Below are 24262 nucleotides of genomic sequence, written 5' to 3' on the forward strand. Positions count from 1 at the left end.
TGCAAGAATTGGGATGATGAAAGGTGGGAGGAGTTGCTATTGCAGATTTGTGTTGAAGGTGCTAAGTGGCATGGAGGGTCACATATGCTGTTGAGGGCTGACTTCAAGCCCCATGCAAAGGCGTGGGCATCTTTTGTGGTGCAAACTATTGAGGGCACCTCTTGTACTTCAGAGATTCCGCTGCCCCGCTTGTTGACGCTGTCTGCTATTCTTGATGGTGCACCCATCAATGTTGGTGAGTTAATTGCCGACAATATCTATATGTTTGCTTCAGGTACCAAGAAGGCACTCCCTCATTTGAGCCTTATCAATTGGCTTTGTGAGGAGGAGGAGTGCGATTAATTTGCTAATGATTTGAGTGCAGCAATGATGAAGCCCATCACCGACACTTACATGGATGGCTTTGTCAAGGATTATCATGACCGCATGCAGACTATCATGGGTGCCGAGGCAGCAGCAGGACAGCCACAGCCGCCACCACCACAACAGCCACAGCCACCACCTCAGAGTCAGACTTTTGCTGGAGAGGGGAGCAGTCAGCAGGGTACCTATGCACCCATTCATCCGATGATGCTGGACTACATGTTCGGCCATGCCAACTGGATGAATGAGGTGTCAGATCAGGAGTATTGGAACCGTCCGAGATTTGGTCAGGAGTTCACTGAGGCGGTCTGCCTCAACAGGAGGAAGATGACTGGGTCTTTCGAGCGCTTTGATGGGTCCAAGGAGGCTATGGACCACTACTTTGATGTCACCAGAGGTCGAGCTCAGGATAGAGAGCAGGAGATCCGAGCTGACTTTGCTGCTGGTGGAGCTCAGTCTAGGCAGCACTTTGGGGAGGATACCTATGCAGAGGAGGACCCCAACACTTGGATTCTGGAGGACCAGATGCAGGATTGAGTGGGCTACTGATGGCCCACCTTTTATTATTTTTCTGTTTTTGTTTCAGCACTTTGGTTATGTAACTTTAATTTTATGTTCGAACAATTTTAATTGCTTTTAATTAAGTTTAACTCGGTTTTACCCCCCCCCCCCCCCCCCCCCCCGTTTATGTAATTATTCCTGCACTTGTTTATTATTGATGAATTTGTTTGTTTAGTTGACTTTTTACAGTTTGATAACAAATAGTTGTTCAAGTGGTATTCCAAAAGTTCAAAAGGAGGAGTGACTTGGTTTTCAAAGGCGAAGTGTACGGCGTTGCTAGGTAGTCACATACTCCCAGAAATCTCAGCCATAAGGTTCATTGCCATATTTTATTTTTCAATTTACTTATATTTAGCTTAGTTTTCCATGCAACTACATTTCTAGAACTTGCATTGTTTCTCTATTATTGATTGGTCTTTGTTAATTACACACTGAGGCAAAAGTGCTTGGTCCTGTGAGCCTTTTGAAGCCTACCCTGATTATAATTGTTAAACTTTATCCTTTTCTTAGCCCCTTTGAGCCGGTAGGATTAGAACTTTTTGTTCGGTGACAAACTACATTACAAACTTAGAGACTTTTAGGACTTGTCCCTTATTGTTTTTCTGAGTTAGGCATTGTAGAATGTTCCTAAAAATTAAGTTTGGGGTTGCTATTGGAATTTGCAACCAATTAAGTTTGGGGTGGGGGTACTAGAGAATAAGAGAACAAAAAGAAAAAGAATTGTCATGCAAAATGCAAAAATACATTCAAAAATTGATGTATGAAAAAAAAAATGAAATGAATGATGAAAAAGGGACCAAACTTTGAAACATGCGAGTAACTTCAAACTCGATTGTCCCTAAAAGTTATAAATATTCTCTAGTACCTTTGCATTGATTGTTATTCCACAAGGTGAATGATCGTAGGATTGAATTCGTTCTTTAACTTCCGTAGGAATGCCTAACTCAAATTTTGTGTAGCCTACTTATCCAAATATGTCCCACCTTTCACCTAAGCCCCGTTATAACCCTAAAGACCTCAAAAGTGTGTAATGATATTGACTTTGATTGATATTTAGAAACTTTTCAAGCGTATGGTAATATGTAGACCTGCATGTCGACTGGTAGAACCCTATTTCATATTGATGCGTGGAGTTGTGAATTGGTGGATGCGAACAAGTCAAACTAGCTCATCTTTAGCTAGTAAGGAGTTGAACTTTTGGGTACTATCGCTTGATCAGGTAATTGTTATTTCACTGTCGATTGTCAGCTTTGCAAGTAAATTCCTTGAGGACAAGGAATGGTTTAAGTTTGGGGTTGTGATGACATCTTGTCATTACGTAATTTTATATGTATTTTAGCACAAAAATGGAGTTCACAAGGAGACTTATGCAGCAAAAGAGCAGAAAAAGTGAAGAAAATACAAAGAAAGAAAACGTGTCACGATTTATCAGAAACGTGACACGATTTAAGAAGCTTCAGAAAGGTTTGGTTCGACATTATGAAAACGTGTCACGATTGGTAAAACGTGACACGATTTGGTGAAACCCTAATTCAGTTTCTTGCTCCAGAAGGTAAAAACGTGTCACGATTCACTTAAAACGTGACACGATTTGGGCAATATTCTGTGCCTATTTAAGCTGAAGTCTATTCCAAAAACAAGGGTTACGAATTCTAGAGAGCCAAGTGCGATTTTGCAACTGCAAGGAAGGCCAGGAGGACGATTTCTTCATCTTCCAACCACTTTGTGTATGTTTTATTACCTCTAATGATTATGTTATTTGTAAACACTATTATGAGTAGCTAAATCCATTAGAGGTTAGGTCTGAGATGATTCGTTGTAACCCTAATTGAGATATTATGTTGTGAAACTCTATTTATTGTGAATGATATTCTAGTCTTTATTCAATTCAATTGTTCTTAATGCTTTTTATATCCTGATCAAATATAAATATGATTTTGTGAGAATGAATGACTACTGACCATAGCTTTCTACTTAGACCTATTGAATCGTTCTAATAAACATGGTTAGTCTAGGAATGGATAATCGTTTATTAGTGATATTAGGTTAACGTGCTTTAAACCTTCAAAGATTATTAGACCACCTAAGGGATTAGGGGCTGTAGTTTAAAAAGAGGGTCCTAACTCAAGGGATTGATTAGGACTATTTTGTTAACTATCGTGGGATTAGAAGATCATTCATACGAATAGGTGCAACATAACAATTAGGGGAACATAGATGATTCGAAAGACCTAAACTCATCTCTCTCTTATTCTTGAAAACCAATTTATTTTTAGCAATTACTTTTATGCTATCAAACCAATCTACTGCCTAGTGGCAAATCAAAATAACCTTTATATATCCTAAAATACAACGTAGTTGAATTATTGAGATTAAAAACAGTCCTCGTGGGATCGATATTTTACTACCTCGATAGTATTTGGTGCACTTGCCAGAAATCTATCAATTTTTCCAGTACCAAACTGCTCCCAAAGACAGCCAAAATCGGGCCCCGATTTTTCCATTCGGGCCCCGATTTGTACTTTCAGCAAACATCAATTTTTGGCCTCCAAACTCCAATTTTGAGTCACTTTCACAACAATTAGGATATTACATACTATGCCACTTTAATATGGTAACTTTCTGTTCTGTCGATGCTGAGATGGCAATTTTTTGTTCCAAGTTTGTCAGAATATTCTCCCTTGTGCCAAGGGTTGTAATCCATGGTTATAATTACCAAGTGGTCCAATGAAAAACTTAACCATCATTATCAAAAGGAAAAAGATTGGTGAACACCCTTTTCCATACCACTCTTCCATACACCCCTTATGTGGCATGGGTATTTTTGAAATTTCACACAACTCTCTCTCTCTCACCCTCTTCTCTCTCTTAGATCTCCCTTTCTTCTCCCTCTCACTCTGCCTCTCACTCACTTCGGTCGTTCCCACTACCAACCAAACCCATTTCTCATGTTCCTTCCAAACCCACCATTTTTCTTCGTAATCACCACAACTTTCTTCGCCCTCTTCAACTTCAAGCTACTTCTCACTCTTCTTCTTCCTTTCAACTTGGCTTCCGTTTGAAATTAGGTGGGAAGATATACAAGCCCAGATGAGCATGCTTTCTTCCCTGCAAACTTACCCGAGCCACTGCTTCCTCCCATGAAGTACCCACAAGTTTTGAGATTTTATCTTCTTTTGTGTTACGTACATGAAAATTCATTTGATATTCGACAAACATTGAATTTCCTTTTTGTAGACTATATTACTTTCAGGTACAGTTAAGGCATGCTTTTGAAACGAAATCATTGATAGAAGTCCTTATTAGATATAAGAGCTATTTTAGAAAGTTTTAGTTGGTTGAGAATCTTAAAATCCTTTGTAGCAATTTGAGATTTAGATGCTAAATGCTTTTCATTGTCAGTCTTGCTTTCTTTGTTTAATTTTCATTTATATATAAATTTGGAACCTTATGCCATAGTTAATTTGCATTTGGCATTTTGTAGTAAGTGGAAATCAACTAACTTTCAATTGATTTAGATTCAATTCGAAGAGATTCTGAATCAATTACCCAAGAATATAACGGTTTAGAAGACCGAGTTTATTAGGGACATGGGCATTGTTGTCTTAATCATTTGGGATTCTGTTTTCTTTTCTGGTATCCAAATTATTATTAACAATGCTGAAATTGCCCGTCCTTACGTAGATGCTTATAGCTAGCTTATATGTATTTGTTAATGAAGACACATAATTGAACTTTGTTGATGAAGACACATAATTGAACATTGTCTTAAAGCTCACTTTACATCTGCTTCTTTTGTTGCTGTTTGGACTCTCAGAGATATAAAGTATTTGATATTTTTCCTCTCTATTGGATGCAGTGAAGATACTACCAAGAGAAGGTCTCAAAAAAATAAGGATTTTAAAGATGTTGAGAAAGCATCACATATTCCATTCCAAGATAGGAGTATAAATTGCAAGCCGAATTGAAAAATTATTTTGGTTATTATTATCTTGGGAACTTTGTTGATCATATATCAAACTCTATATCACGGTATGCCTAAATTTCCTTGCTTCATATCATTGTATTAGTTTCATTTCTAAATTTGGTCTTGAAAGACGCAGTTTGCTCATGGATTCTTTTTCATAAATATCATCCATCCCTTAAGCATGGAGCATTAATTTACCCTTGTTAGAATGTATCTGTCTCCTTACTTACAAATACAATTCTTCAATGAATGCATCCCTTCCTTAGATTATGTCTTGTCTCCTAACTTTGTAATACAATGACAACAGTGTTGTCAAATAGTGGAGCTATAGCTTAGTAGCGTAACAAATTTGAACAAACCGCTGTTTTCCGTGATTCGCGATTGACAACACTGAATGACAATTGATTTGTCCAAACAGTAAAGAGTGATTTTCATTTACTTACTTCTCTTTGTATCTTATTATGGATATTTTTATTCTTTGGGTTGCAGGCCTACATTTGTAAACAACTGGAAAGGGGAGCTCGATGGAACTGATCCACGTTATGCATCATTTCTAAATATTGACTGGAACCAAATAACTAATGTTCTGGAAAATTTGAAGGATAAGGATACATATCAGGGTGTTGGCTTATTAAACTTCAATGACAGTGAGATTGACCACTGGAAGCAACTAGTACCAGAAGCGTGTAGTCCGTCGCCTGAACTATGCTTCTAGTAACATCACGTGGGAAGACTTGTATCCAGAATGGATCGATGAAGAAGAAGAGTATGAGTTTCCTACTTGTCCAACACTAACCGATTACCTTATAGCATATCAATAGATTTATTGCTTAATGTCAGAGAAAGCATGAACTTTAAAATTAATTGAATCTTATTTTCTGGCATATTTAAGCATAAAAACCATGTCTTAGGTTAGTACATTTTAATCTTAGTGCGTTCCATGAAGCCAATATGGCTCTTGAAAGCGTATTATTTCATTTCCTTTGAATTTCCAGTATACATGGAGTTAACTCGATATATTAATCAGAGACTAACTCTCTTACCTTTTACAGAAAATTTTCACTCGGAAAGGGCACACCGAGAAGCTTATGCAACAATCCTGCACTCTGCACATATATACGTTTGTGGAGCCATCACTACAGCTCAAAGTATTCGAATGTCTGGTTCAACGCGTGATCTCGTGATTCTGGTTGATGAAACAATAAGTGATTATCACAGGAGTGGCTTGGCAGCAGCTGGATGGAAGATCCATACAATTCAAAGAATCAGGAATCCAAAGGCAGAACCAGAGGCATATAACGAGTGGAACTACAACAAATTTCGTCTTTGGCAGTTAACAAATTACGACAAAATCATTTTCATCGACGCCGACCTTCTTATACTCAGAAATATTGATTTCCTTTTTGAGATGCCTGAAATATCAGCCATGGGAAACAATGCTACACTGTTCAACTCAGGTGTAATGGTGGTTGAGCCATCGAATTGCACATTTCAACTACTTATGGATCACATTAATGAGATTATATCCTACAATAAAAAATCCGAGTCAAGCTCAGAAGAATCAACTTCAAGCAACTATGTTCAATTTTTTGAATTTTATTTTATTATGTGATGTACTAATTCGGCCATGTATATGATATGGCTAACTTATTTAGTTTTATTGTTTGAAGCACTTATTCCACCATGTAAATGATATGAGTAAATAGTTTAAACTCGAATACATATATCGCCTTAAAATGCCTTAAAATGATATTGTTTTCACTACATTTTATCACTTTTGATATTTCAGTGATAACTCGCCTTAAAATAATATTGTTTTCACAGGAAAATTATGTATAACCAAATATTTGAAGTGTGTAACCACAATTTTACAAAGGCGTAACCATGTATTTTTTTCTTTCATGTGTTTAAAACTAGTCGTGAGACATTCTAATTTACGAAAAAATGGTTACGCCTTTGACAAATTATGGTTATATTGTTCGTTTATTTGGTTATCTGTAACTTACATGTGCAAAAAAAAAAAAAAGCAATTCAAGCCAATTGTCAGTGAGACATTCTAATTTACGAAAAAATAGTGGTCACGCATATGTAAAAATGTGGTCATACAGACCATATATTTGGCTAGTTTTTTTTTCCCAGGTGTAAATAATATAGTTTTAGGCGAATCGAACGCATGATCTCATTTGATCACTACACTAAAAGCATTTCCAACCATAAATAACCTGTTTTACAATCGGCGAGTTTATCACGCCTAAGGACGGACAAGTTCTAATTTATGAAAAAATAGTGGTCATGTATTTGTAAAAATGTGGTCATACAGACCATATATTTGGCTAGTTTTTCTTTCCCAGATGTAAATAATATCGTTTTAGGCGAATCGAACGCATGATCTCATTTGATCACTGCACTAAAAGCATTTCCAACCATAAATAACCTGTTTTACATTCGCGAGTTTGTCACGCCTAAAGACGGACAAATTCTAATTTATGAAAAAATAGTGGTCACGTATTTGTAAAAATGTGGTCATACATATCATATATTTGGCTAGTTTATATTTCCCAGATGTAAATAATCTCGTTTTAGGCGAATCGAACGCATGATCTCATTTGATCACTGCACTAAAAGCATTTCCAACCATAAATAACCTGTTTTACAATCGGCGAGTTTATCACGCCTAAAGACGGACAAATTCTAATTTATGAAAAAATAGTGGTCACGCATCTTAAAATATGTGGTCACACAAAACATATATTTGGCTAGTTTATATTTCCCATGTATAAATAATCTTGTTTTATGCGAATCAAACACATAATCTAATTTGATCACTACACTAAAAGCAATTCCAACAATAAATAACTTATTTTACAATTTACGAGTTTATCACGCCTAAAGACGGACAAGTTCTAATTTCTGAAAAAAATAGTGGTCACGCATATTAAAAAATGTGGTCACACATACCATATATTTGGCTAGTTTATCTTTACCAGGTATAAATAATCTTGTTTTAGGCAAATCAAACACACAATCTAAAAGAGCATAAAAAAAATTTACATTAAATTTTGATTACGCCACTACACTATTTTTATTCTTCCTCGTATCATTCTTCACCCACGGTGTTCCAAGAACCCCGCTCTTGACACGATTTCTTGACTTGTCTTTTATTCGAGTGAACACGGTTGATGCTTGGTGATCTTCATCATCTGATACATTTGATGATCTTCATCATGTGGATACCCGAACCTTTGCTTGGTATTATATTGTAGAATTCCCAAGCTACGACAATATTGTAGATCTTCATCAGAGAATAGACTCAAACTTACTTATGAGCTAAGCCTTCTTTTTTACCTCCATCACGAACTGTTATACACCATAAGAATCCGAACTTCCACTATAAAAAATCACGAACTGTTATATTATCAAAATAGCAAGTCTTACAAACATATCAAAATAACAAAGTAGATACTACGACAATGTGATTACTCAAATCCATAGACATAAAAAGGTTTACACTATGAACTACAATCTCATACAAAGGGTTTCAAATTGCTATCTTCACATGGAAACTGCCCAGTCCAAAATATGTGTTGTTATCCATAAAATTGAAGAAACATGAACAAATCATACCATTTATAGAACTAAAACAAATTATTGCTTTAGCATAATTGTTTTCCAGGCCATTTAGTTATGTACATAGCAACAAATTTCTGACAGACTAACATAAAGAATGGAAAGAGATGACAGAATATATACCATTATTTGCTTAGAAACTCAAGGATCTTTAGATGCCCTGGAAACATTAGATAGTTTCTGTACAATATCTTCATGTCCAACCAACACCAGCTAATAGCACCTGATTTGTATGCATAAACCTAGTCGTATCTCTCGTCGGATCACAAAAAGAGAGTCATGTGTAGGCCTGCCAGCTTCTTAAGAAGATCAAAGTTGAGGTTGCGTGGATTATCACTATAAAACCATCATAGAGATAAAAACAAAAAACCTCCATTAAATCTATGTCCATTTCATGAATGTGTATAAAGAAAAGAGTTGCAGCTGAATATCATTATACCTAACATAAATTGGACATCCACCAATTTCATGAGTTGCGCCACATCAAAGGCTACCATACGATGGCAGAGACAATGCAACAGCCCCAAACCGACACCTTGTTGCTGCAATTTAGTCTTAAAAAACCTCTGAGAGAAACACCACTGCAAAACATTTGCATAAGAAACAGGTTGAGCATCCCAAATTTTATCTCGAGACATGCATGTTCTAAACACGAAAACATGATTTCCAAAAGATGTACCAAATAGTCAATTATAAACAACCCAATAAATCTCAACTTACAGTCCATCAACAAGTATAGTATGATTTCCTCAAAACTCCACTTCAACCTCTTCACCTGCATCACAATTTCGCTATCGATCCGAACTATAAGACAAGGATCATACTTGTATATTATATATGTTTATATTTATGTAAGTGAGAAGTTTTCATTATAGTGGGATTCTCTTCCACACTAACTGTAGTACAAACTAAAGGCGAGTACAAACACCATAGCATACTAGTTAGATTTCTAACTAAATTGATTGAACTACAATGAGATTTGTTCAAATATATGAATATAAACAGTTATAATATACGAGAAAAACTATAGTGCATCCTGTTTTATTTTTTAAATATCTCTAAATTAAGTAAGGCAGAGAACCATGATGACTTTGCCCTTTGATTCCAAGTTTGGACACCCAGCATCGACGACCGTAAGGGAAAGAAAGTGTGGGCAAGGGAACCAGGGTAATATATTAAGTAACAGTTACTAGTTTATAATATATTAAGTAAACAATTTACTAGTATATATAACTTCTGCCCCTAGGAGGCTTATTACTAACAATAACATCTTCCTACAAACAAATGTTATTATGCTTCGTCTAAATATAAAGTAAACTGCTGAATGGGACAACTGTCTCTTCTCTCGATGTGCTAAAGCATAATCTAAAAATTCAAGAGAGTGGTTACCTGCATTCCGCCCATTCCGGAGCCAATCAAAACACCACATTTTGTTTTATCTAACTCATCCATTACTTCTTCAGTAATTCCAGCATTGACCAAGGCTTTTTTTCCAGCTGTCAGCAGATACAACATAAATTTATCCATCCTCTTTGAAAACTTTGGTGCTACAAAGCCATCAGTTGAGAAAGATTTGATCTCTCCAGCAATCCTCAGGAAACAGAGAATACTTAATATCAAAAAACTACAAAAGGCACGAATATGAATGAACTTCGGAAGAAATATTGTTTACCGTTGGATATTGTGCACAATCAAAACCATTAATCTCGCTTATCCCACTAACACCATCAAGTAGATTATTATAGCACCAATATCTCTGATCAAAGGCGTGTCCGGACACAACACAAGTGACTACATTCAAATAATTCAGTACATATTATTGGTGTCGACGTGTCAGTGTTGCGCTTCATATATAGATATAAGCAAATTAATTAATAAATTAAAACAACAAGCATATTTACATTTGCAAAAATGAATAAACAAAGCTGATACAGAAACAAGGAAAAAAACTAAAATCAAATGCTTATTGTTTCAAAATAACTAACATAAAATTCATCATGATATTTTTTTTTTTAGTTACTAAATTCATCATGATATAAAAATTAATTATAAACTACAAATAAGAAAAAAAAAATAATAAACATCAGAATTAACGAATAAACTTAAAATAATAAAATGAAATGAAAATTGAGTAATTAATAATATTAAAAAAAGTGTGAAATTACCAGAACGGGGCATTCGATTGGGAGAAGAGAGATTAAGGTGGTTGCTCCTGCTGCGACGACGAGAACGATGAGATTGAGAAGAGTGAGAGTCACACGTGACTGACATGCAAGCAGTAACAAGCCACGTGCAGAGAGGAGAGGAAAGTGAAGAAGCCATGAAGAGAATGAGAATGGTGTGAAAGAGATGAATAAGAATGATGGAAGAAAGGTTAAGAATTGAAGTTAAGGTTTTTTTTTGTTAGTTTTGATTTTGATTTTAATTTTTGTGGTTGGTGTTTGAGTGAGGGAAGAGAAGAGAACTGGGTGCGATGAGAAGCAGAGTTCTGCACAACAGTAGTAGTAAATCACTAACTGCCTAATAGAAGAGAGGGATGAGTGTTCACCAAAAAAAAAAGAGAGGGATGAGTGGAGTGTGGGACCCACATTGCCACATGTCGTTTTTTTATGTGGGTGTAGAAGTGGTATTGCCACCTATGGTGGTATACCTATCAGGACTCTTATCAAAACACTATCCTCTCTAAAACTCATTTGCTGTACTATTGGTACATAAATTCTTATTTGTATCGGATTCTATTCAAAATCGTTAGAACTTCGACATTTAAGACTTGGATTTTATCAGTTCGTCTCAATAATCCATTTTTCCCGTCTCATGCATTCATGATAAGTTTAGACATGGACATTGTCAAGAAAATAATAAAAAAATTAAATATGGGCATGCCTTCTTATAAAAAAATTGAAAAGATAGAATTTGAACAGTTACAAGTATCATTTATAATTAATATATGGAGTTTTATAGATTATTATAACAATATCTATAATTCTAAATATTGAGGTTGATTGTGAACCTAATAAGGAGCTAAGCTATCTATGTATGTGTAAGATGGCACACATGTTAGTCAAAATTAAATCTTTAAAGTATAACATATCTATTGTGTTACATTTTAACATAATAAGCTTTGAATTTGCCGTACCGTTAAAAACAAGGTTTAAATATGTTATTCGTCCCTATAAATAGGGGTCGCTTAAAATTTCATCCCTGCAATCGCTAATCCTTTTTTTTTGCCCCTGCAAAGTTTAATCAGTTAAAAATGCGTCCCTTGACCAAGTTAATGACTACCACGTCATCAAATTAACAAAATGGCATGGGAATTGACGAAAATACCCCTGACTTATTTTTTTTTTGTTTTTTTTCCTTAAAAAAAAATTCAGTTTTTTCCCGAATTTTTTTTACGATTTTTTCCCGAAAATTTTTCAGTTTAAATTTTAACAGTTTTTTTCCGAATTTTTTTTTACTTTTAATTATTTTTTCAGATTTTTTTAATTTAAAAAAGAATTTTCAAAATTTTTGAAGGAAAAAAAAATTAACCCAGGGGTATTTTCGTCAATTCCCATGCCGTTATGGTAATTTTGATGACGTGGCAGTCATTAACTGGGTCAAGGGACGAATTTCTAACTGATTAAACTTTGCAAGGGCAAAAAAAAAGGATTAGCGATTGCAGGGACGAAATTTTAAGCGACCCCTATTTGCAGGGACGAATAACATATTTAAGCCTAAAAACAAAGTAAGCAGGCACTATGAATATTTTAATATATCACACATGATAACATCAAACAATCTTTGTTGCTCTTTCATTGTACACTGAATAATAACAAAGTCACAGCTGTCTATGTCTATTTCTTCAACTTAACAAATCTCTCTTTCTCACATTGTTGATGTTTATGATTTATTTATACACACTCATCTCCACTCTTACAATGATCAACAAATTCCAAAGAATGCATTCTTTAACTTGAATAGGGAGTTTTCTCTTCAACCAGGTCTTACTCTTTTATTCTAAGTTTATTTTCTCTTTTGTCTTTCTTAACTATAACTAATTGTTCATGCACATTGAATATAGCTCAATTTAAATAATGAAAAATGATCATAAATGGTGTCTATAAATAATTGGTTTTGTACACTAATGTGAATCTCACATTGGCTAGCAATATGACCTGAATAGTTGTTATAAATGGGAGGTAAACTCTTACTTTACAAGCTGATTTTGTGGAGTTGAGTTAGAGCGCTCTAGTGTAGTTTAACTCGGTGGTTTTTGTCCCTAAAATATAGGAAAATTTATCTTGGTAGTCTATATCAATTATCATCTTAACAACTAGGTTAAAGTGACGGATTTCATATACTTCATGAACTACGTATTACTTTTATATACTTTTGATACTAGATTGAAGAGAGTGATCATTTTTAATTGAAGAGAGTCAGTGTCATGTCCAGTGTCGTGTCAGTGCTTCATAGGATGCAGTACTAAAGCTAGATGCATATTCTTTGGCCTGTCCATTTTTATATTACATGGATTATTTAGTATATTTATTGTTTAATAATATACCTTCTTCCCTTTCAAGTTTCAACTTATTGTCAGTGCTGTCACAAAGACATACACAAACAAACTATGACCTGATGAACTTATAACTTCTATTTCTCATATGCATATATCAAGGACAGAAAGTGAAAAATTTCTATTCACTTGATCTCTATGGAGTCGCAGAAGACACAAACTAGTCTGAGAAATGGACATGATGGTGCACTTTGTAGTGTAGTTGTGATAGAAAACAAAGTAGAGAATTTCAAGACAGAAAAAGTTTCTCCTTTCAATGTCAAAGGTGAAAAACATTGGAATAATAACCATGATGGAGAAAATGAACATTTAGAGAAATCTGGGCCATTAGGAATGTGTGATGATCCTTATTGTACTAACTGTCCTACTTACTTCAAGGCTTCTCAACAAAGAGATCCAAAATATTCAAATGAATTTGATCCCAAGGTATGTTTCTTCCTAAAATATGTACTATATGTTGTGGATAAATCCAACTATGTTTGTTGGTTAGTTAGTTAGATAGTAACTAACTAGTTAGTTAGTTAGTGGCTTGTAGAGCAAGTAACTCAACTTAGCCTATAAGTACTTGGTTTGTAAACAGTTGATATACAAAATATCAATATCTTCTATACAATTTCATAGTTTTGCAATTCACCATAAACAAAACTCTCTTCGTCCTATATTCTCACCACAGAACAAAACGTTTTGAACTCTCTCTTTTCCCTCATTATTGAGTGTAAGCATCAAGCTTGCACCAACACTATATACCATTATTTCTACTTAATTTTAGAAAGCATTTCCTTCTACAATTTGAAATTCACTTCAAACTTGTGAAATTGACAGTGAGTTTGACATAATCGAGGGTGCAACCACGATTTTGATAAAAACTACAATATATAAAGCACCGATCAAGTTTTGATGTCACTGTGATTTCATCGAACTCACCTCTAATCCGAACATGCGCTTAGTATGTAATAAAAAATTATAATATGAGATGGAAAACTAAAATACTCATCTAACATTTTGTTCAATACATCTTTATTCTTACCATTGTTCAAAATAGGATTTTTAATTGATATAAAGTTAGTTCAGTATACTGCACATATTATACTTGATCTAATTGTGACCTTTTCCATTTCCTATTTCACATAACCAAGTATAGTTTTGTCCATGTCTTGAATGTTTACAGTTCCAAAATGCACTTTATGGAGATGCCAAGGGTTTTGGGGGAAATTTTTTCTCTTTCTGCTGTTCATGTGTTCCTGGAGTTATAAACCCTCACACTAAACTTGTTCAACAATGGAACAAATTTCTAGCCATTTTTTGCATGCTGGCAATTTTTGTGGATCCGTTATTTTTATTCTTGATATATGTGCAGAAGGTATGATTCTTTTCCTTTTATTGAATTGAAAAGTATTTCAATATGAAAATGCCTGTACTCTACTTCTACTTTATTTGTTGTTGTAAATTTCCTCACCATTTTCCCGTTCATTGTATGCAGGACTTTAACTGTATTGCTATCGATTGGAGAATGACAGAAACACTTGTTTTACTTCGAAGCATGAATGATTTTGTATATTTCTTAAACATTCTTCTACAGGTAATTTCTCAGTATATATGAAGCACCGACACATACACGAGCACCAGATACAATACTATAACATGTCAACATCGGAAGTAGTTTAACACACCTTTGATCAAAAGTGTGGCTGCTATCGAGCTCAACAGCTACCTCCACTTATGTTTAAATTGTGATAATCCATATGTTCATAGAATAGTACCTTGAATAAATTACATTGCAAGAGAAATAAAAATGAAATGATTAATTTATAATCCTTTCCTGGTTTCTTGCACTAATTATTAGTAGTATATTGTTTCTTACATAAATTCTATGGTTTGTTTATAAGTTGAGGCAAAATTGAAAAGAAAGAGAAAAGTTTATACACAATTAATCTTGAATATGATTGTTGAAATTTTAAGTGTTGTTTTGATTGTATTTTATAATTTAAAAACTTTGCAGTTTAGGTTGGCCTATGTTTCTCCAGAGTCAAGGGTGGTTGGTGCTGGAGATTTAGTTGATGATCCCAAGAAAATTGCAGTCCGTTACCTGTGGAGTTATTTTCTTCTTGACTTATTTGTTGTCTTGCCTCTTCCTCAAGTTAATTTCTTCTCCTTTTCTTCGATTTCTTATGAACTTTGTTTTTTTCGCTAGATTAATTGCATGTTTGGATTTACGCTGAGTTTGGCTTCGCACATATTTGTTTTTATGTTGAACAAGCTTCTATATTTCCACGCTGCATAAGCTTTGAGACGGAGTAAATTGGCCACATACATTGTTCCAAACATATGCTTAATCACGATATATTTATCATAATTTTGATAAAAACTACACTTTAGAGCTTTGACAAAGTCATAACACCCTTGTGATTTTACCAAATTCACTATGAATCCAATCATGCACTAAGTTTAGTCGTTATGAGTATTTTCAATCGTGGCCGAATAAAACAACTATATATGTTTAGTGCATATGCACATTAAATTATGAATATGCTAGAACATCAACAGTCTATGATCAACCGATAATTTATTTACTAAGATTGAGAATATATGAATGCAGATAATGATACTAACTGTGTTACCAAGGCACTTGGGTTTATCAGGAGCAAATTATGCTAAGAATCTTCTACGTGCAGTGATTCTTGTGCAATATATTCCAAGACTATTTAGGATTTTGTCTCTGCTAAATGGAAGGTCTCCAACTGGATTCATATTTGAGTCAGCAAGGGCAAATTTCATTATAAATCTTCTCATGTTTATGCTTGCTAGCCATGTTGTTGGATCTTCCTGGTACCTCTTCGGTCTCCAGGTCCGTGTGAAAATATCAATACTATTTAGTTTGAAAAATTAGCTATGGACTCATGTGTATAATAGGTTCTATGATTGCGTACCTGTAATATGGTTACGAAAAAATATTCTTAATTAGTAACTTTCTCATATTTTTCCCTTCTTTCTTCTTTTAGAGGGTAAATCAATGTTTGAGAGATGCTTGCTATAAGTCAAACATCAAAGGTTGCATTGATATCATTGACTGTGGACATGGTCGTAATGAAACTTACCAGTTATCAGACCAAACATCAGTTATGTGGAACAACAATTCAGATGCCATTGCTTGTTTGAATCCTTCTCCGAATGGTTTTCGCTATGGAATCTATGTCACTGCTGTACCACTTACTTTTGAAACTAATGTGATCAACAAATATGTGTATTCTCATTTTTGGGGATTACAGGTTAGTATTTCATTTTTCATCATTGTTTAGCTCCTTTTGTAGTAACTAAGTTCATTTTGTTCCACTAAACTAGTGTGGTCCAAGTAGTAAGTAGCTCGGGTTCCTTAAGCATGTGGTCATAGATTCAATTAATGATCCATGGTTCGTGCGTATGAAAATTCACAATTTGGAAAAGACAACCCTAGATGTGCCTTAGATCCTTGAAGAGATTAGTCGTTACATTTGCGCGTGGAGATGTCTTAGGAAAGATAAAAAGTACATGGTTGAATTCTAGAGAATTATTGGCCTAGTTATTTAGGGTCATGTTGGATTGGCTTATTTGAACTAATGGTAGAAACTTATGACAGGTTCATAAGTGTTTTTCACCTTATTTTCATATAAGCTCACCGGGACAATGTATGAAACTTGTATGAAAATAGTTTGACTTTATTTTATCTTTTGTTATATAAATAACTTATACAAGAGCACTTATACGACAAGCACTTAAAGAAACTATTTATCCAAACAGGACCTAAGTAAAAAAGCTTAGTCTGATTTAGGGAAGGTGTAGACTAGGTCATCTCCTCTCAGACGGCAGGCAGCATGACATATTTTTATCCTTTTTAGGACTTTGATCATAAGTGATAACATATGAATGGCTTGAAATCTCTTAACAGTTATCAATCATCTCTCTGTGATCCTTATTGCAGCAAATCAGTACTCTAGCTGGTGGTCTAACACCAAGCTATTTTGTATGGGAAGTTCTTTTTACAATTGCCATCATAGGATTGGGACTCTTGCTTTTTGCACTTCTCATTGGAAACATACAGAACTTTCTCCAAGGTCTTGGAAGAAGGTAGAACTTACAACTCTCAAATGTTGTTTCCCTTAAACTTACGACGGTTTACTTCTATGTTTTCTGTTTCCTTTTCAAATTTCAACTGATAAAATAAACATAAAAGAAGGTACCTCGAAAGTTTTTGAAAATGTACTTTAAAAATATATTGAATATTTTTAAAATTCTGAAAAAATATTAAACATTATTTTCGATATTTCAGGAATACATTCTCTCTAAGTAGATTCCATATTCTATTCTTCTCTCTATCGCATTTATTTGATTCTGCAAGTTTAACTTCATATTGAACATTGTGGTGAATCTCTGACATGTTTAGTTCTTAGGGTAACTATGCAAATGATATATTTTCTTCCATGTTGTTTTCAGGAGGCTAGAAATGTTACTTAGAAGTCGTGATGTTGAGCAATGGATGAGACATCGTCGGTTACCAGAAGATCTCAAAAGGTATGAAATTAAATGCTCTAACTCTTCTAATGAATCACACATACATTGTCAATAAGACTATCTGTCAATTTATGCAAGTCAGTGATTATTAATAAGTGTTTATGCTATAAACATATAATTAAGTTTTTTATCCAAACATAACCATTGTACAAGTGATAAATATGAATTTCGTGCAGGAGAGTACAACAGGCTGAGAGGTATAATTGGGCGGCAACAAGAGGAGTGAACGAAGAAACGCTTCTTGAGAATTTACCAGAAGATCTTCAAATTGACATAAGGCGTCATCTCTTCAACTTTATTAAGAAAGTATGCACAAGAATATTATTTTAAATTTTATGAATACTCTTAAGTATCAACTTTATTCAATATTTTTTTCGGATAGAAAAGTGTCAGTAAGTAAGGAGTTATGTTAGTTTTTATCGTTTGAACTTTGAACCGTCTTCTTACAACTCGTTGTGCATCCCATGTTCAATTTATGCATAATCAAACAATAATTTGATTTCGACTTCTATGTTACATCAATTTGTATGCAATGTTATGAGATTTTAATTATACGTTGCAGATTAGAATTTTCTCATTGATGGATGAGCCTATTTTAGATGCAATTTGTGAGAGACTAAGACAAAAAACATACATAAGTGGAAGTAAAATTATGAGTAAGGGTGGTGTAGTTGGGAAGATGGTGTTTGTAGTGCGTGGAAAATTGGAGAGCATTGGAGAAAATGGAATTGGAGTTTCTTTATCTGAAGGAGATGCTTGTGGTGAAGAACTTCTGACATGGTATCTTGAACAATCTTCAGTAAGCAAAGGTATAAAATACTTGATACCATAACATGCCCCAAGATAAGCTTTTATAGTTTAAAATAGCTTCTTAGTATATGTTTGGTTATATTTTGGTGGAGGCGAAATTGATTCCAGATGTATAGAATTGATTTCTACATATTCTTAATAGAATCGATTTTGTCTCTCCGCAAATCCTAGTTCAACTGACAAAAATGATGAAATTGCAAGGCATGAACGTTGTGACTGAGGTTCGAACCTCAGTCCATCCACTTGTATGTACGAACTTGAATGGATATTTGTCATTTCGTCTAACAACTTTATGGTTTTCTTGATAAGTTCGTCAAAATATGAGGAATTAATTTCTATTAATACCATATGAGAAACAAAATTTAAAGTAATATATTTTCTTTTTTGCAGATGGTAAAAAAGTAAGGCTTCCAGGGCAAAGATTAATTAGCAACAGGACAGTAAAGTGCTTAACAAATGTGGAGGCTTTTTCACTAAGAGCTGCTGACCTTGAAGAAGTCACAACCATTTTCACAAGATCCCTTAGGAGTTTTCTTGTTCAAGGACCTTTAAGGTAATTCACTTTCTTGATTTGTTGTATCCCCTTGCTTTTTAGGATATAGTAGTCTTAAAAATTTGATGACTTTTTGAAAAACCTTAAATGCAATTTAGGCACCCTAACTTTTAAAATTTGCGATTTAGGTCTAGTTCGATTTTCACTGATGTCAATTTGGGTGGGCTAATTTAATATCTTAAAAAAAAAATTGCGATTTAGGCCCCTCAACAAAAAAATAAACAGTTTTGACCCTTAAATTTTCAAAACGTTGCAAAACGCAAAATAAAAAATGCAATATTGACCTTCTATCTTTGAAAAAATATACATTTTGCCCCTTGTCTCTAAAAAAATATCAGTTTTTACCCTCTGATTTTAGACCAATGGCGTCTTCTCAATGGTGTTGTAACGTTTTGTAAAGTTAGGGGTCAAAATTTCTCTGTTTTTTTGTTGAGAGCCAAAATTACAAGTTTTTAAAAGTTAGGGCTCAAAAATGCTTTTAAGCCTAATGAAAATGAATTATCCGTCATAAAGAGTGCTACATTGTTTAGATTAAAATGTTCGTGGTCATTAAGATTTGTGCATAAGTATCATATTTTCACTTATTCCAATTTGTGTTTTGAAATCCATGGATCTGATATAATCAGTGGCGGAGCCACATGTGTCTATTAGGCTTTTAAACCAAGGCTATTATGTGTCCCAGGGGATTCAAGTGAACCCCGTCACCCAAATAAATTTCAACGTAAAATCTAGTAAAGTTTGATTTTGAATCCCCTCAAATTTACATGTTGCACCATGTTTGCACCACAAAGTCAAATCCCTTCTCCTCTCTCAATTTAACTGCAATCTTTCCATTAATTTTATTGATAGATTCTCTCTATTTAAAGTATCTGCATTACATCAAACAACAATCATGCATATAATAGTAGAATTTGATTCAAAATATTTGAATTAAATATGTGAGAATAAAACCCATTTTTTTAATTGAAATATTGAACATTTTGCCACTAAATTAAGAGTGTGTTTGATCTGCTAAAAAATAAGGGACCGGATATGAAAAATTCAATTGTATTGATTTTTATTTTAAAATTGTTATTGAGATTTGATAAATTTGATAACAAGAGACTAGACAAAAAAGTTTAATTCTTTTCCTTTATTAAATCACAACATAATTTCTTTGTCAGCATTACAAGTTGTCTAAAATACTTTTGTCAAAAAAAAAGTTGTCTAAAATACTAAAAACATAATATATTAAAAAACAAACATCAAATATAAATGCAACTAAATATAATTAGAAAAATCTTTTAGTGTCCGTTTTCCACTAATCAAATATAACAGTAGATATTTTTTTTAGTGCAATAACATTTTTTGAATATTATATATATATATATATATATATATATATATATATATATATTATTCATTAATTAAAATTTAAAAGTTTGAACCCCTAACTCGGGTCCTGGCAACGCCATTGGATATAATCATCTGATGACTTCACTATGCTAGGTATGAATCACCTTATTGGAGATCTCTAGCAGCAACCCGAATTCAGGTTGCATGGAGGTATTGCAAGAAACGTCAAAAATTATCAAATCAAACATTGAAGTTATAGGTGCACTATACTATATGATTAGCTACATTTTGTTAACATTTTTCTCTAATGTTTGCTTGTACCTACAACTCTTATATTCACTTTGCTTGTGAACAGATAAAATGTGAGTGCTTTTCAAAATAATGGATTCATATGAGATGTTTGGATGGGACCAAAAAAAAATATGAGATGTTTGGATAGCTCAAAATTGTTTATACAAAGAAAATTTGAAATACAAGAAAAGCAAAAAATAAAAACTCGGTCGAGGGGACGCGAAATAAAGTTCACAAGTAGCTTTACATGGTCGAGTTTCAAACGTTGTGTCTCTTTTTTTATTTGATTTAAGATGTTTTACTACATGTTTAAAACATGTAGTAAGCGAGAAAACATGTCTTTCATTCAAGAATCTAATCATGTATTGTTGCGACTCTTGGTGAAGAAATTTGTTTTTTCAAATCAATTATTTAAGGAACTTAAAAAATTGTCATTTGTAAAATATTTTATCGTTTTCTTTGTGTATTTTTTTTTTGAATGGCAAAATATATTATATATAAATGGGGGATTAGATCTCAAGTATAACATCAAAAAGAAAAATAAAAATACATCAAAACACGCAGCAAAAAATCAACAACACTGTCAATTTTATATTACCACCAACGGAGATCAATAAAGCAGCCAACAATGATTTATTGCTTCAAACAATCAGATTTGACCACCACTTAACTTTCGATATGTCGGAGGAGACACCAAAAGCCTAAAAGTACTTGAGTCAAAAAAACTGGCTCCCGATCTTGAATCAAAAGTGATCGGCCCACCAGACTCTCGACGCAAATCAAAAAGACACCCCTCAACTCATTCTTCTCAAGAATGACGAAGAGATTGAGAAGAATAAAGATTGACAAATCAAAAAGACACCCCTCAACTCATTGTGTTAAACTCTATTCTCATTGTGATCACCCATCGTGAGTTTGATTAATTAAAATGACGAAGAATTTGTATGAAATAGATGATTCAAATGTTTCACGTATCTTTTTGATTAATTACGTATCTTTTAAGCAAAGAGAATAGAGTTTAACATAATTAAAATGATCTTGTCAAAAAAAAAAAACATAAGTAAAATGATTGACAAGAATGACGAAGTGTTTAGACGATGATTGTATTTAGAACGGATTTCATATGTTTCACGTATCGACATCGACATGGCTGAATACATCTTGTTTTTTGTTTTTGTGGTGGTTAGGGATTGAACCCCCGACCTTGCATATTTTATGCATTATCCATACCAACTGAGCTAAACTCACGAGGACATGGTTGAATACATCTATAGCAAGGGGAAATGTTTTTTGAAAGGGATTTAATTTTTTTTAAGGAAAGAAGCTTATATCATTTCATTACTTAAAATGTGTTCAATACAATATGGTATTTCTACCAAAATCTAGAAACTAGCTGAAGATATGACCTTCTTAGTTAATTTATGGGTTACCTCGTTTGTTTCTCTCCTCACAAACTCAACACTAGAGTTGACATTTGTTCAAAGATAGTTTTACAATTATGGATAATCATCCCAAATTTTGTAACATCATGACGTGCAGATGAAAAATTATTCACCACTTTTTTGGCATCAAGCTTAAAATCGATAAGTTTCAAGTGTAATTGATGAACCCATTCCAAAGCTGATATCTTAAATATTAGAAAGTTGTGAAATTCGACGCATATTTTATCTTTTTTTGTATCATCCCTTATACAAACTTCTATTCCTACTCTATTAGAAAGTTGTGAGAAAGAAGCATCAATATTGCATTTTTTTTTTTTTTTGAAAAAACTAATATGAAATTTATTAAAATAGTAATGAATCTTAACCAGCACAAGGAGTGCTAGGCTAAGAGTCTTAAAGTAACAACATACAAAGAATAGATGGGGAGCCTTCAATGGAAAACCCATACACATGTGCATCAAAGAAAAAATCCAAAAACATATAGGAAATGCCTCCTAACAAATGGCTATCTCCAAAATCAATAAATTAAAACACCAAAAACAAAGCTATAACCACAATCAACAAAACAACATAAACAAAAGTTGTAGCAAAATCCTCAAACATCGTCACAAATGCACAAAAACAACTTCCACCACCTACATTCTGCTGCTCACACACAACCCCCGAATATATAACAACATAAAAACCTAAACAACAACCAACAACCTTTGAAAAAGAGTCGGGCATAAAACCCCAAACACCACCATTAGCTCTCCCAAGCACCTTCACCCAAAACACACCTCCCAAAGAACCGCAAAAGCCAACCAAAAACCCTTGTACCATCATACAACAAGGAAAAAATATAACCATCACTAACCACCATCAAAAACCACCAATAGCCACCACAAGCACCACCAACAAAACCAACACCACTACCACCGCCGCCACCAAAACAACCACTAACCATAACAAAAACCACCATTAACCCTCACCAAAAAATAACACCAGCCACCACGCACCGCACTACCAAAAACCACCACGAGTCCTACTACAAAAGACCCAAATTTAGCACCACCATGAAACACCACAAACCAACACAACCAAAGATCCATCGAAACCATAATAGTTCATAAGCGAACCCAGATATTAATCCATAACCACCATCGTGACCGATCCATCACCACCTATGTTGCGAGCAAGCATAACCTCCATCCACAACCAAGAGAGAAAACGAATCAAATAATCCGAGACCCACGAAAACCAAATAACCACCGGCAAGCATCCAACGACACACCACGAACACCTCCAACGTCCCAACCAAACGAAACAAACAAAAAAACACCAAAACAGAAACCAACCTTTACGACGACAACAACGCGCTCCTTCACCACCGGTGCAGATGGAAAAGGTCCAGAAACCGCAAACTACCCCGCCAAAAACGAATCTCAGACAGCGAAAACCACCATGTCCCTGTACACTACGACGATCCAAAGGAAAGGAAAGGCGACGAGAGAGGGTTAAACGCCTGGATCTACTATCACTGAAGGAGAGAAAGCAACCGCACGTTGGAATGGTACGGTGGTGCGGAGGACAGAGACCCTCGTCGCACAGGGGCGGATACACATATAGGCAATGTGTGGCTAAAGCCCCACATGTTTTTTTTTTCCTTTTTTTAATATTTTAAACAATATATATAACATAAAAGAATAAGTCGGTAAATGAGTAAACTATCTCTTTTACGGTGTGTTTTATGTTTGAGTTCTATAAAGTCATTTGCAACTTTTGATGTGAACAAATTATTTAGGATGACTGAGCTTTATCCAAATGATTTTATAGATGTGTCGCAAGTGGCGTTACACCATCAATTTAATAATTATATTACAAATGTTCGATCTGAACGAAAATTTGCTAAGTTGAAAGGGCTTTCAGATCTTCGTGTAAAACTTGTGGAAACAAACAAATGCAACACATTTGCTATGATTTATAAACTTTTGAAGTTGACTTTGCTCTTGCCGGTAGCAACTGCAAGTGTTAAATGTGTTTTTTCAGCTATGAAAGTTGTGACTAAATGACCGTCTTGAAACAAAATGGGTGATCAGTGGCTAAATGACTGTCTTGTAACTTATATATATAGAGATGTTCTTTTAATAATTAGCAATGATGTCATTTTATCTCATTTTTCAACGAATGGATAGGAGACGATACTTTCATTGTAGTGTATCGTATCAAACAAT

The 24262-nt window shown here is 34.1% G+C and overlaps 2 protein-coding genes and 1 long non-coding RNA gene across 7 annotated transcripts; 2 read left to right on the forward strand and 1 right to left on the reverse strand.

Moving 5' to 3' along the window:
* Positions 1-3770: 3770 nt before the first annotated feature.
* On the forward strand, positions 3771-6611 carry LOC146917458 (putative UDP-glucuronate:xylan alpha-glucuronosyltransferase 3). 3 transcript variants are annotated; one of them, XM_085719280.1, is made up of 4 exons: positions 3771-4177; positions 4784-4956; positions 5381-5657; positions 5944-6611. In XM_085719280.1, exons 3-4 carry the CDS (start codon positions 5597-5599, stop codon positions 6501-6503), a joined length of 621 nt encoding a protein of 206 aa, XP_085575406.1. In that variant the 5' UTR covers positions 3771-4177; positions 4784-4956; positions 5381-5596; the 3' UTR covers positions 6504-6611. The 3 variants fall into 3 exon arrangements, with proteins under 3 accessions (XP_085575406.1, XP_085575408.1, XP_085575407.1); XM_085719282.1 differs by having other exon boundaries at positions 3771-4109; XM_085719281.1 differs by having other exon boundaries at positions 3771-4079.
* Positions 6612-7826: 1215 nt separating this feature from the next.
* Positions 7827-11035, reverse strand: LOC146917459 (uncharacterized). Of its 3 annotated transcripts, none has more exons than XR_015015626.1 (6): positions 10684-11035; positions 9908-10309; positions 9239-9309; positions 8958-9099; positions 8642-8854; positions 7827-8279 (listed from the first exon to the last, which is right to left on the reverse strand). It is a non-coding gene; the product is annotated as an uncharacterized LOC146917459 (long non-coding RNA). The 3 variants fall into 3 exon arrangements; XR_015015625.1 differs by having other exon boundaries at positions 7827-8164; positions 9239-9322; XR_015015624.1 differs by having other exon boundaries at positions 9239-9322.
* A 2176-nt stretch (positions 11036-13211) lies between these two features.
* Positions 13212-20654, forward strand: LOC146917460 (putative cyclic nucleotide-gated ion channel 20, chloroplastic). Its single transcript, XM_085721881.1, has 12 exons — positions 13212-13499; positions 14242-14433; positions 14554-14652; positions 15073-15210; positions 15670-15918; positions 16073-16339; positions 17029-17174; positions 17541-17618; positions 17795-17924; positions 18181-18427; positions 18819-18981; positions 20470-20654. Exons 1-12 carry the CDS (start codon positions 13212-13214, stop codon positions 20573-20575), a joined length of 2103 nt encoding a protein of 700 aa, XP_085578007.1. The 3' UTR covers positions 20576-20654.
* Positions 20655-24262: the final 3608 nt, after the last annotated feature.

The sequence above is a fragment of the Medicago sativa genome, chromosome 6 (assembly GCF_051527215.1).
Source record: "Medicago sativa cultivar Bolivia chromosome 6, Bolivia_mono, whole genome shotgun sequence".
NCBI classification, from domain to species: Eukaryota; Viridiplantae; Streptophyta; class Magnoliopsida; order Fabales; family Fabaceae; genus Medicago; species Medicago sativa.